We start from the raw sequence: 14713 nt of genomic DNA on the forward strand, positions 1-14713 counted from the left end.
CCAGTCACCTGATCAGTCTCAGCAGACACTGGGTCTGCTTTCAAACAGTTTATGTGCATACGCATATGTGAGACAGGTTATGTGTGCTATGCAGAACAGAGATCATTCCAAAATAATTCATAGTGTTCGTGTCCATGCTTTTCCTTTCTTATTTGTTTTCCCCAGCATAGGCTCCAAGGACACATAGGGAATTATATGAAACTGCCTAAATTTCCAACAGGTAACAATTTATATATTCATTCCTCAGGTAAAGAAGAGAAAATAAATAAATAAAAACAAAAATTATTGAAAGGGAGCGACTTTCAAAAAATTTTGCATGATTTATAAAATAACTGACATAGGCACATTTATTGATTAAGCCTTTATTGACTGCCCTCTGAGATGACATGATTGAAGGACAAATCAGTTCTTAACCGAGACCTAACCTACAGGAGAGTCGAAGGAGAAGGAGGCCGGGCCTTTGAATCAACAGCAGAAACTAGAATATCAATGTCTATTTTGAATCATTATAAAAATTATAGTCTATTTTATTTCTAAATAATGTAATTAAGTGGTTTTTAAAAAAGAATTGTCAGTAGAGCCATGCAGGTGTTCTCTGCAAGAGAATTTGAATTTAAATTTAAATCTGCCTGATTCCTTTTTTCTTTTCTTTTATTTTTGGTAGTGGGAATTGAACTCAGGACCTTGAGCTTGCCAGGCAGGCGCTTATGCCACTGAGCTATATCCCTGACCTGATTTCTTTTATTCTTTATTGTATTTTATTTTCAGACAGGGTTTCCCTGAATCCCTAAGATGCCCAGGAGAGGCTCCCACTTGTGACCCTCCTACCTCACGACTGCCACTCAGTTTCCCAGAGTATCTGGTTTCGTGTCACATAGAGGCAAATTTCCGATTCTTGTTTAAGTCAATGTTTTTACTTTTATTTTTATATTAAAAATTCAGGTCATTAAATTAAAATTTCATATTCACACAAAAATCACGTTGTTTTTCTGATCAATTTTAAAAATTTAAATTGCAACTCACACTTATGAAAAGAAACTTCCAAAAGTTAAAGTTAATAAAGTACTATTATTTTAACATAGTTGTGTTTATTATGAATATATTTTAAATTTTTAGGGTGCTGGGGATTTAGCTCAGCAGCACAGCACCTGCCTGGCAAGCGCAAGTTTGTGAGTTTGATTTCTGGTACCAGAAAAAAACAAAAAAATCAATCATTCAATCAATCAATAAATTTTTAGATGTTTCCCTTTTTTATTTCTTTTTATCCAGTGGTACATCCAAATGTATAAATGGAGATTTGGCAAAAACTTGCACAGCTTCATGAATATAATTTGACTATATGAAAATTAACTTCAGTTTCCTTTTTACATGTTAGTCCTATTATAATTTTTTTCTAAGATCAAGATATTGTTCCTTATAAATAAATAATAATAAATCATTGCCCCTGGAGTTGAATTTATATTTATATTTCATGACAATCTTTGGAGGTGTATAACTCTTTTAACATTTTTAACTTTTTTTACACTATTGTATATTTCATAATTACTGAACATTCGTTTAACTATGCATAATATTTTTACCTGGTCAGTGATTTTTATTCATTTTGAAAATCAATAATTTTCAACTCTAAATATCTATCTTTATCAAATATATTCTTAGTCACTGAACAGCCATATATAACAAATAACTTATCTACATAAATACTAAACATTTCATACATTTCCACATTTCAGGCAATGTTTTAAATATATTCTCCCAGGAAATCTCTTCCAAGTTGGCCTCATCAGAATATGAAGCTATTGATTAGTAAAGTGACTATATTTAAAATTAGAATCCATTCAGACCAGAGTCTATCTTGTTCATTTCAACAACTAAATGTTGCATGTCAATCAGAAAAACACAAACTGACTACAAGGAAAAGCCCCAGTATTGGAAAAGATAAAGGATAACACAAAGCCTTGAAGTTCCTCACTCACATGCAATACACTGACAAAGATCTAACAGGCCTAGACCCATTCCTGGTGGAAGAAAAGAAAACTGACAGAAGGGAAACTTGATGGGCATTTCAAGAGAGTAGTTTCAATATCAAAAGGGTCTCTTGAGAAAACTGATGAATCATTTGAATATTCTTACCAAGAGAAAGCATTCTAAAATACCATGAAATCAAACATGAAATGAGAAATACCATAGTTTTATACCATGCTTTTATAAAATATTTATTTTATACCTCCAAAAAGAAAAAAAATACTTAGCATTTGATTTACTGTTTCTGAGGTTCAAATTATTAAGTAAACTAACCTGAATTCTATCTCATATAAGATAAATCAAACTAACAATACAGATTACCATTTACCAAGGTAATAATATAGTTATCTGTTTACCAAGATAAAGTCAGTATCAAATTTTCCTCTCTCCTTCTCATGAAATTCTGTTTCCCTATGTAGATTTCACTCTCTGTGCTTTTTCCAGAACTGCTAATCCTCAAATAGGAACATCAATTCCATTTGCATCCAAGTCACCAGATACAGATGACAAAAGCCAAAACTTTTTTAAGAAAAGTTTCATCAACAATCTCTGGAAGACTCTAAATCAAGAAATAAGAGAGCACAACTTGAAATCAATAGATTGTCAGTTACAATCTCAAGTATAAGCAAAAATAGATTCCAACACCAGAGGTAACTTGAGAATGGTTTCATAGTATGGCATTTCTATGTAAATAGATAATCAAGAACTTTCAGGAAGATGGTGGAGTAGTAAGCAGCAATAAACCAGCCTCTCCAAGATTCTCAACCCAGACACCGGCAAATAACAATTTGAGGAAGCAAAGAAGGAGGGAGACCAACTCCTGGGACCCAGGATCCGTTGGGAAAACTGAAGTCTACAAAGAAATGGAAGAGCGGAACACAATCCAGAAAAAGGAAGGGGCCATATGCACTTTCTCCCTGACTCCTGGCTTACAGCTCATGAGAAAGGAAGATTAAATCTCAGAGGCATGGTGGAAGATGACTCCAGGGGTCCTCAGGGACAAATGCACCAGTGGAATGGACCAGCTGATGGTCTAACAGCTGGTGAGCAACTCCTGTCAAGCACCTGCCATATACACTGGAAAGAGTGCTTGGTTGGACACTATTCTAGGGAGGGGCCACCGGAACCTGGGACTCAGCAGCCTCAAGTGGGTTTCATCTCAGGGCTTCCAGTGTCCGGTGACTGGGAGGGACAACCACAGGGGACGTCCATGGCCAAGGACCCATGGTCAGGATGGCAAGAGATACCAAAGTGTTATCATCTAAACAACCCAAGTCCCACCACTACAACAGAGGCCAGGTTCAGCCTGAATTTCCATGACTAAATGTCTCAGAATGGGCACCCTGCCCTAATCACACTGCCAGCTTACTGGGGAATATCCAGCATGGATCTGGGCTCCGACCGCCTCTTCTGTCTACCAGCAAGCGCAGGAACATATCTTGAACTGATCATTGCCACAAAACTGTAGATTTTGGAAGGTAACCACAGGCTCGAAATCACATCGAAATTTCTTTTCTTTCTCTCTTTTGTTTTTTGTCCTTTGTCTTTTGTTTTTTTCTCCTTTTCTTTACTTTTTGCCTTTGGTTTTGTTCATTTGGGGTTTGTTGTTTGTTTTTTGTGTGTGAACATTGTTTTTAGATTTTTGTTTTGTTTTGTTCAATTTTTACTTTCCTCTTTCCTCCTCTCCTATCTTCTTCACCAGTTTCTGGGACTTCAATAACCTTCCTTTGTCCTTCAGCCTTGCTCTAATCTCCTTTTCTTCTTTTATTTCTCTATTTTTCATCTTCTTTCTTTTAAATTATCCTTTTTTGGCTATTTTTCCAACTTTTACTCTATATAATTTCTTTACTTTTTCCTCCTTTTATAATCTTCTATTAAAGTTGTCCTCATATCATAGAGTTTAAAGTTTCAAAGTTTTGCTTTTGCCTCCCACCATTACCAAATCCTAAATATTTAATAATATAACCATAAGGCATTATTGATTATTGATAGTTGACCCTATAAAATTACTGTTTAAATCTTTTCTACCATTAGCAGAGATAAAGCTGTTGCATTTACTATATATTAGCTGTAAGTCAGTACATGAGTTGCCTAAATGTTTATATCATAATTGGTGATTTCTGCTCTAGGATTGCTTAATCCTAAAGTGGTATATAATTGCTTCTTATGGCATGGTAATATCTAATTTGTCTTGGACAATACTACTGTAGCTATTTTGTTTGGAATTAATAAGGTTACATATTTGTCACTATTTCTCTGTAAGCCAACACTCAGATTGGCTTTGTGACATTAACAACAGTAAAGCACATTTCTAGAGAACTTAGTTGCTGGGATAACTACCCTCCCAAAATAACCAAAGTGGTTGAATCTTGGGGCTGTGGCAAAGGATTACAGCTAGCCATGCCCAAAGCACATCACTGGAAAGAAACTAAAGAGATTTCTATGCTAGCAACAAAGTTGTTAGACTAGAAGCATCCACACACCATGGCACAAAACAGAAGAAACAAAAACAACGGCAACTTGGGAAGTAAAGGCAACAAAATCTCTCCCAAACCCTCTACTTCCCAGAAACCAGTCCGGGGTCACCAGGGTCAGAAGAGTATAAGTCACATACCTGAATTACTCAAAAGCATAGCAGGGGAGGGTAATAAACAGCTTACAAAGATACTGGGATTAGAGAAGATACAATTAAGAGATAATGGAAGTAATAAGCAAAAAGATCCAGGAGCTCTCAGTAGGCACTAATAAAAACTAGCTGAGGTAAACAAAATGATAAAAAAAAAATGAATGACCAGTTCACCAAAGAATTATAGTCCATGAAAAGGTTTGAATTACAAATCTAAGACATTAAAAATCACATTGAAAGTATGAGCAGCAGGATGGGCCTGCTGTGAGGACAGAATGATGCCTTCAAAGACCAACAACTCAAAGACACCTGAAAAACAAGAGAAAGCAAAAAATGAATGCAACAACTGATAGATGATGCAAAGAAGACTACTCTAAATATAATCAGAATATGTGAAAAATCAGGACAACACAAGCAGCATAAAAAAATCTCTTCACAGAAATAATGGTAGAAAACTTCCCAAATACAGGAAGAAATAAACATACTAAATGAGGCATATAGAACACCAAACAGCCATCACCAAAAAAGAACTTTTCTCAGTGACATAATCAAAATTCTGGAAGTCCATCACAGTGACAAAATCTTAGAAATTGTTAGAGAAAGGCAACAAATCACATGTAAAGGTAAACCCATTAAAACCACAACAGAATTCTCTACACAAACTTTAAATGCCACTAGGGCATGGAGTGAAGTGTTTCAAGACCTAACAGACAGCACCTTCCAATGCTAACTTATGTATTCTGCAAAACTTCCCTTTAAAATTGATGGAGAAATAAGGTATTTCCACAACAAGGAGTGCCTCAAGAAATTCATGACCACCAAACCAGCGTTACAAAGGGTATCCTAGAAGCCAACAATGAAGGCAACAATGTCAGCAAGTAAAAAAACTGAATACACCAGGCAGGACGAACAGCTAAGCCAAAGGGGAAAACAATGAAGAAATCAGCAACAGGAAAATATTGCAGTGACAGGAATAAACCAATACATCTCAGTATTCTCAGTGCGAATGGTCTCAGTTCCTCAATCAAAAGATACAGATTGGCAAAATGTGTCAAGAAAGTACACCCAACAATATGCAATACATAAGAAGCATTTAATTCAAAAAGATACCCACAGATTAAAAATCAAAGTATGGAAAACAATATTCCATAACATGAGATCCCAGAAAAAAGTGGGAGTTTTTATGTTAATTTTAGACAAAATGAAGGGACAAAGAAGGTTAAGAGACACACCTGTTGGTTAAGGGAATAACTCAATGGGAAGTGTTAAAAATTACAAATATATATGCACCAAATTGCCACACCCAACTTCATAAAACAAATACTAATGGACATGACAAATCAGATAAGTACCAGTATAATTGTAATGGGGGACTTCAATACCCCACTGTCACCAAAGGACAGATCAACTCAATAAAATCAACAAAGAAATACCAGATTTGAACAAAAGGATTTAATAGATATCTGCAGAGTGTTCCATTCAACAACAGAATACACAGTCTCCTCAGCAGGACATGGGACTTTCCTCAAAAACAGGCCACATACTAGCCCATAAAGCATGCCTAAGGAAATGCAAAAGAATCAAAATTATCCCATGCATATCATCAGACCACTGTGCTAAAACTAGAAATCAACAACAAACACTAGAGAAACTATGTAAATACACAGAAATTAAATAAAACCCCTTGAATAATCAATGGGTCACAGATAAATTACAGAAGTAATTAGGCAGTTTCTACAATGAAACAATAATGCCAGCACAATACACTGGAACCTATGGGATGCAATGAAAGCAGTCCTGAGAGAAAAGTTCATAGCAGAGAATTTCCACATCAGAAAAACAGAAAGAACACAAATAAATAACTTAGTGTTACACTTCACAGTCCTAGACAAACAAGAACAATTCCAAGTCAAAGATAATGAGATGAAGGAAATTATAAATATTGGGGCAGAAATTAATGAAATTCAGATAAAAAAATACCAAGAATCAATGAATCAGAGTTGGTTCTTTGCAAGATTAAACAAGATAGAGAAACTCTGCCAATATTACCAAAGTAAGGAGAGGAAAGACCCAAATCCCTGCAATGAGACATGAAAAATGTGAAATCAAAATGCATTCTCCCGAAAACCAGATTATCAGCAACTACTTTGAAAAACTGTACTGTGATAAAATAGAAAATTCAGAGGAAATGGATACATATGAACTACTAAAACTGAATCAAGAAGATATAAAAGTCCTGAATAAGCCAGTATCACTCAGTGAAGCTGAAAAAGTAATGAAGAAACTACCAACTAAGAAAAGCCAACATCCTGAAGAATTCACTGTCAGGTTTTATGAGAATTTTAGAATCTAACATCAGTACTCCTCAAACTCATTAATGAAATTGAAAAGCAAGCAGTATTCCCAACTTTGTTTCTAAAAGCAAGCGTTACCCTGATTCCAAAACCAGAAAAAGACCCAACCAAAGAAAGAGAACTGCAGACCAATTTCTTTAAAGAACATAGATGCAAAATTTCTCAAAAATATACTGACAAATAGAATGTAGAATGCAGCAAATCATCAAATGGATCAAAGATCTAAATATTAAAACAGAAACACTAAATCTACTGGAAGAGAGAGTAGGTAGAAATCTTGAAGACATAAGGGTAAGCGGACAGTTTGTGAACAAAACCCAAACTGCACAGGAAATACTTCAAAGAATCATCAACTGGGATCTCACCTTATTGAAAAGTTTTTGCACATCTAAAGAAATCACCAACAGAATAAAAAGAAAGCCCACAAACTGGGAAAAAATTTTAGCCAACTGTCCTTCAGACAAAGGACTACTATCTAGAACATATCAAGAGTTTAAAAAATTCAAAGACAGATCAACAGCCAACAATAGAAAGAAGCTGAAAGCTGTTCCTCTAAAATCAGGACCAAGATAGGATGTTCATTATCATTACTTTTACTCAACTCAGTAACAACATTAATTAGAACAATAAGACAAAGGAAAGAAATGAAAAGGATATCGATAGGAAAAGAAGAGTTATCATTATTTGATGATGACATGGTCCTTTACATAGAAGACCCCCAAACCACCACCAAAACGCCCTAGAATTAATACCCAAATTCAGTAGTACAGCAGGATACAAAGTCAAAATTCAAACATCAGTAGTGTTTCTTACACCAATAACAAACTTACCAAGAGGGAAATCGGGGAAAGAATAGTCTTCACAATAGCATTAAGAAAGATGAAATACTTAGGGATTAACCTAATGAAGGAAGTGAAAGACCTGGACAATGAAAACTATAGTACTCTAAAAAAGGAGACTGAAGGAGATATCATAAAGTGGCAATATATCCTCTGCTCCTGGTAAGCAGAAACAATATAGTCAAAACAACCATGTTTACAAAACTGTTATATAGATTTAATGCAATCCCAATCAAAATACCAATAACATTCCATACAGAACTGGAGAAGCAATCCTAAAATTCATATGGAACTAAAAGAGACCTGTAATAATGAAAGAAATTCTGGGCAACAAGGACAAGGAAGGGGGCACCACAATCCCAGAATTCAAGTTATGCTACAGATCTACAGTGATAAAAGGAAAATGGTATTGGAAAAAAAAAAAAAAACAAAACAACTTCTGGATCAGTGGAATAGAACAGAAAATACAGAAATAACTCCAGGGACACTCAGCTATGTTTTCTTTCACAAAGTGGTCAAATCCCTTCACTGGAGGAAGATGGCCTCTTTAACAAATGATGCTGGGAAAACTCACTATCCACATGCCAAAGGCTGAAACTAGACCCAAATGTCTCACCGTGCACTACACTAAAATCAAAATAGATCAAAGATCTAAATATTAGAACAGAAGCCCTTAATCTGCTGGAAGACAAAATAGGTAAAATTCTTAAAGACAAAGGTGTAGGCCAAGATTTTCTGAGCAAAACTCAATTGCACATAAAATTGTTAATCCCATTTGTGATCAACAAATGGGATCACATCAAATTAAAAAGTCAGAACAGCAAAGAAAACTACGAATAAAGAGACGACTACAAAACGGGAGAAAATATTTGCCAGCTACTCCTCAGACAAAGGAATAATATGTAGAATATGTCTCAAATTTGTGTTCTACTTCTCTTTACTTTCTATAACAATAATTACTGTGAATATCATTTCTTCCAACCCTTAATATTAATAATTTTTTTCTCTTATCTTTATTCTGATTTTTGTCAGATTGGACAGACTAATTCCAAACAGACATATCAAGGACTTCAAACTGAAAAACTAAACAATATATAGTGTTTACTGATACTCCCTTGTCAAAATACTAATGTAAGATTCTAAAAGTTGCAGTATTACATCATGATCAACCAAGAAGCAAGCTGAAAGTATGGTCCTGCTCTACAGAGCAAATCAGCAACTCCACTGGCCAGCTTTCCTGTTGCTGACATACCTACGTTTAAGGAGGAAATGGCTCAGTTTTCTTAAGGTTTCCAAGGCTTCAGTTTGTGCTTGACTAGCTCTCAAGCGGGAACATCATGACAGCAGGGCTGCACACTTCATGGCTTCCAGGAAGCAAAGCACTGAGTCAAAGAACCAGGCAGAGATACACCCTCCACAGCCAGGGCCCCAGTGACCCACCTCGAACTGGGCCTTAACTCCCCAACAGCATATTTAGCAATGAACATGGTGGGCGAAAATAGCACCCACATGATCCAATCACCTCTCCAGGAGTCTCTTAATCCATTTAAATTGATAATTAAGATCAACCGGCACAGCAAGTCTGATGAAACGGCTAATAAACTTCCTGCTCAAGCATGTTAATCATAGCTATACAATTACCTTGAGTAGAATACCTTGTAAAATGTTATGAGTGTTAGACAAGATAGCAAAGATATAGGCAATTATAGAATCCATAACTTCAAAAATGAACAACTGAAACAAACTACAGATCTTCTATGCCACAGTTACAATGTAAATGTTGATAAAAGCCTAGTATCTATAATCAACATACTGTTAAAGGAAAAGTAGGAAAACACTCAATTTTCTCTCTGAGTGGTTATATCACAAGCTAAGGAATATAAACCTTAGAAGCAGGCTACCAATTTTTAAATCTAAACTCTGCCACCTGCTAATTGTAAGATTTCAGATAAGTTAACTAGTTTCCATGCTTAAAGTTTTGTATAACGGGGATTATAGCCTCAGCAAACTGTTGAGATTTACTGCTGTGGTAGGATATGGTTCATCCTTACAGGTTCATATGCTATGTGCTGGAGGACTGGGCCCCAGTACGGTGGTGGTGAGGTGGTAGAAGCTTCAAGAGGCAGAGACCAGTGGAAGGATGTGAGGTCACAGGGGTGCCACCTTCACAAAGTATTAACCAGATCCACAGAACTAGATTAGTTCCTGTGAGAATGGGTTGTTAAATAGAAGCCTGGAAGATCTCATGAGTTCCTCTTCCACACCTACCACGTCACTTGCCTCTTCCAACTTTGACGGTTATAGCTCTTCTATTGATTCTGTGAGCCACCCAATTAATTTGATTTTTCTTTTAGTTTTCATTACTTTGGACGATGTAACTTGAAGTAACATTACACCTTTGGATGTACGATGGACAAATGAGGAGAAAATCTCAAGGGTAAAATTCAACTGTTGAACTAGCTTTAAAATGCTACCTCAGAGCATTTTACAGTTCTCAAAGCATGTTTACTTACTCAGTTTGTCCACTGCAATAATCCACACTATAAATAAAAGAGGTCTGACATATTATCCCCACATAAAGAGCTGGACTTAAAGCCAAGTCTGCTCAAAAGCATTGTTCGCTATGTCATATGATTTACTTCAATTCAGTGTACAGGAACGTAAATGATAACTTAGTAGCACAGAATTCTACATGGGAAGTTATCTATGAGAATTTACCGTTTTGAATAATACACTTCACTTGATTAATTAGGAAATGACACCCTGGATAATTAAATGATTTATATAACAGAAATTCCACCTAAAGTGACAATAATACAAACTTATAGTATGTCAGATTGGGGTGCCATTCAAATTGGCCAGTTGTGGTGGCACAGATTTATAATCCCAGCAGTCTGGGAGTCTGAGGCAGGAGGATCTCAAGTTTCAGCCCATAGGCAATTTAGGAACTTTGCAAGACCCTGTATCAAAAAACCAAAAAATTAGAAAAAGCGCTTGGGACTTACAGTAGCTTAATGCAAAAACACTGAGTTCTATTCCCCAAACAGGAAGTGGATGGGAGGATATGAGAATCTGAGCGACTGAAGAAAGAGTGTCATTTCCCAGGTAGTCCTGAAAGGTCTGCAAGAGTTTGACAGGACCCGTTTCCACGCACTTGCCCCAGGCTCCTAACCTTGAAAAGTCTTCAAGGAACTCTGGCATATGTAACTGTCCTGACGTCTACATCTGAGCCAACCCAAAAGATCCACTCCACATATACACAAAGCTGTCCACTGACCAAACAATAATTCCTGTTAGCAATTCAAAAGTAGCTCTAAAATCCATTCCCATTCTATCTTTTTTTAAAGAGAAAAAAAAAAAATAACAACCACAAAGACAAAAACAAAACAACACAACAATGATACAGAATTTCAAAACAAGATAGAAAATTAACAACGGTGGTTATATTACATATTGTTATCTTCAATAAAGTTGCTCAGATTTCCAGATGAAAGAATGCAAGATTACCAAACCATTAAAGAGAATAAAAAATAATAAAAAAAGTAGAAACAATACAATCTTGGGAACCGAATTCTTGCTGTCTGAATGTGCACCTACAGAGTCCTACCAGGTTAGCAATTTCTTCTAAACTCCCTAGAATGGAAAATGGCACCCTCATCTCTCCCATATGGTGGAGGTGGGTGATCAGGTTCTGATCACAAGTTGCCAACCAGTTGACTGAACACTGCTAAGCTTTATCCCCCAAATTCCCACTTGTCTGTATGTCGGGGTCTCATGAACTCATTGTCAAAATCTACTAAAGTGGGACTCATGTCGCCACCCTCCTTGGAACCCAACACTGACATCGTCTGCCACATGCCTGTTAGAACTGTAGAACTTTCTGGTTTCTCTGAGCACTCCACAGAGTTTCCTAAATTCCACTAGCTTTCTTCTGTCTTGATGCTCCATTTTTTTCTCTTGCACTCACTATTATAAAACCACACAGCCTGGAGAAATCAAGCCACCCTCTGCTGTGGGCTATGTATGACACAGCACACTTCATATATATTTTGCCTTCGAGTAGCTGGAGCATACTGTGAAAACAGTATTAGTAGTGTTTAAGGAATCCTCATTTCTGCAGTAGACTCAAAATTTAGAATATATATACCAAAAGGAAACAAAATTATGACAGATTCCATTTCTCTGGAGCATTGAAAAGAATCTCTGAAGTTCCTGTTTTAGCAAAAGGCCTGGCAGATTTCCCTGACAAATCCTGCCACTTAAAGTTAGTTCAGTTTTTCTTCCAGTGTTTGAGTGACAACGGAACTGCAAAAGCAAACTTTACTCCATTTTCCTCATCCCAGCAGGACAACCGCTCCCCAGCAAAGGAATTATCATCATGAATCAACTGTAAAACACACAACCATTCTAACGGATTGAAAGAGGTGGCATTCATGCTGAAATGCGAGGTCACCCTAGACGCTTTTGAAGTAGAAGAAAATATGCAAAGAGGAAGCAAAGTCAGACTCCTGTTAGCATTTTAAAAAATTCATAGCACAGACTGTTCAAATAGAAGCAGTTCCTAAGGTCAGTATTTGAGGTTTCTTTGCATATCTGGTTAGATATAATTTTAGGTCTAAATGAAAGCCAACATCTCCAAGACAGGAAACAAATTAGTCCACTACAAGTCCCTAATGACATACACAATCCATTTGGCTTTATGTGATGTAGCATTTAGCTGGAAACATTTTCAATCTTATTTATACTTTTAAAAAATTATCCTAATTCCTTACTTTATAACATGCATAACATGAAAAAATTATACTGGCCCACAGCTCAGATTCATTTAAATTATGGCAATTTAAATACCAAATTTGAATTTATTTTTGTGTAGCACTAAAATAATAGGATTTCAATCTCATGAAAAAGCTGAGATTCGAAAATATCTTAAACATTCCAAGCCACACTTGCTTTTTTGTACTTTTAAAAATCTGTCCATAACAATGCATGAAGTAACATTTTTATTTTGAACTGACCTTGAAAACCAAATTATGGTAAGTTCTTTCATGTTAGAATTGAAGAAATCACAACTTAGAGAAAGTAGGTGAACTTACTGAACCCCTAAGTGAGAGTCTGAAAATATTACAGCACATATATTGAGCTTTCCCCTCTTGAGAAGTCCCCTGTTTTTCTCTCATTCTTTACTTTCTTGAGGATCCAGGCTATGAACTGGTTGATCAAAGTTAATACAGAAATCAGGGGAAAATCATGAGGTTCAAATTATGAAATACCAAAGCTCAGGGCCCACGTGGTATCTACTGGCTCCATAATAAAACAACTCAGGTCAAGATTAATTGAATTAACTGCCACCTTAAAAAATAGTTTAAAATAATAACGGAAGCATTTTTCAGAGGTGACTACAGTCCTTGAGCAGTAACCAGAAACACAACCACATATGGTTCCATCCAACCCCAACAAGTTTGCTCCTAGCATGTAACCTCTCAGAACTGTCTTCAGCTCTGCATTTGAGCAAAGTAAATGTACCTCCCAGCCTTCGATGTGAGACTGCCATTCCTCCAGAACTTCTAACTTCTCCATCTGCCTCTTGGCCTCATTTATGTTGGAGCAGACGCCTTTCATAGCTTGGAGGGCTTCCGTCACTGCTGCGTAGTCACTGTGTTTCCGTGGGGTCCGCTTCAGCAACTCCTGTTTACACACAAAACCCAAATTGCTCTTTGATCCTCGGTTTTCTGGTACAGCATGCTAAGAGGGACCAGGAAATGCAACCTACAAAGATCCTGACAGCCACTCTCTCAGTGACATCACAAATTCCACTCAGATAACGATCAGAAAGAAAGGTCGAGTCAGTGAAGATGTGCTACTCCGAGGCACATTTTGCAGTTATATTAACTTCTGCATACATTTACTTTGTTTTTAAACATGAAGTTACCTTTCTTCCTTCAAACCATCAAGTATATGACACGGGCATGTAATTTTTAAATTCTGACTTCTGTTATAACAGAACAATTAACAGTGTGACTGTGTTCATTTTCCTGGGATCTTGAACAGAATAAATCTTCAAACTACTGTCTCCCCAAATTTCATAATAATAGAAATCCCTATTTCCTAACCTTTTTTGAGAAACTATAAAAATATAAATTAAACAGAGTAAAATCTGTGAATGTTTTACACTCCAGCAAAATAAATACTTTATTACAATTTTCATAATACTTCATTAAAGGAGCAATTTCTACTGTCCTCATCAATTTTTTAGGTTCATTCTCTGTGATGAATGAGCTACTATATACCCAAGGGTTTCCTTTTTTGCTTTTGGTGTTCAGGATTTTAAGAGGAATTCTATTTATATTTTTTATATTCAGGATATCAAAACTACAGTAATCTTTAATCTCTTAACAAGGTCTTGTTAGCTGTTGTTTAGAAGCACAAAATTAAACATCTTCATCCACTGTCTAGACAGTCGTGACCACGTTACTTTTTAATTAGTCATTTGTTCCTTTACTACAGCTGCCAGGATCAGAGAACTAACACAATTACAAAGACCCTGAGGCCTCTCTTCAAAAGAATGTTCTTCATTCTCAAAAATACAGCGGAAACTTAGGCCGGCTTTTTGTTTTGTTTTGTTTCGTTTTGTTTTGTTTTGTTTCGTTTTGTTTTGTTGAGACAGGGTTTCAACATGCACTTCAAAATGACCTTGAACTCAATATGTAGCCCAGCCTGGCCACAAACTCATGACGATCCTCCTGCCTCAGCCTCCTGAGTGCTGGGCATGTCTCACCATGCCAGTTTGCATTCAACACAGCCAGTTCTTATACCCTTCTGAATTTCTTTATTGAGGAAAATTTTCCTATAAACTTTGACCCTGAATTCAC

The 14713-nt window shown here is 36.3% G+C and overlaps 1 protein-coding gene across 1 annotated transcript in view; it reads right to left on the bottom strand.

The window, feature by feature from the left end:
• Prex2 (phosphatidylinositol-3,4,5-trisphosphate-dependent Rac exchange factor 2) overlaps positions 1-14713 on the bottom strand; it is a gene marked incomplete in the record, with an annotated part of 260363 nt that overhangs the window by 179373 nt on the left and 66277 nt on the right. Inside the window, 1 exon segment of the mRNA XM_005392120.2 lies at positions 13368-13529. Within this exon segment, the coding sequence (XP_005392177.1) occupies positions 13368-13529 (162 nt within the window).

The sequence above is a fragment of the Chinchilla lanigera genome, unplaced genomic scaffold (genome assembly GCF_000276665.1).
Source record: "Chinchilla lanigera isolate Chin_1 unplaced genomic scaffold, ChiLan1.0 scaffold00043, whole genome shotgun sequence".
In the NCBI taxonomy this organism is placed as follows: domain Eukaryota; kingdom Metazoa; phylum Chordata; class Mammalia; order Rodentia; family Chinchillidae; genus Chinchilla; species Chinchilla lanigera.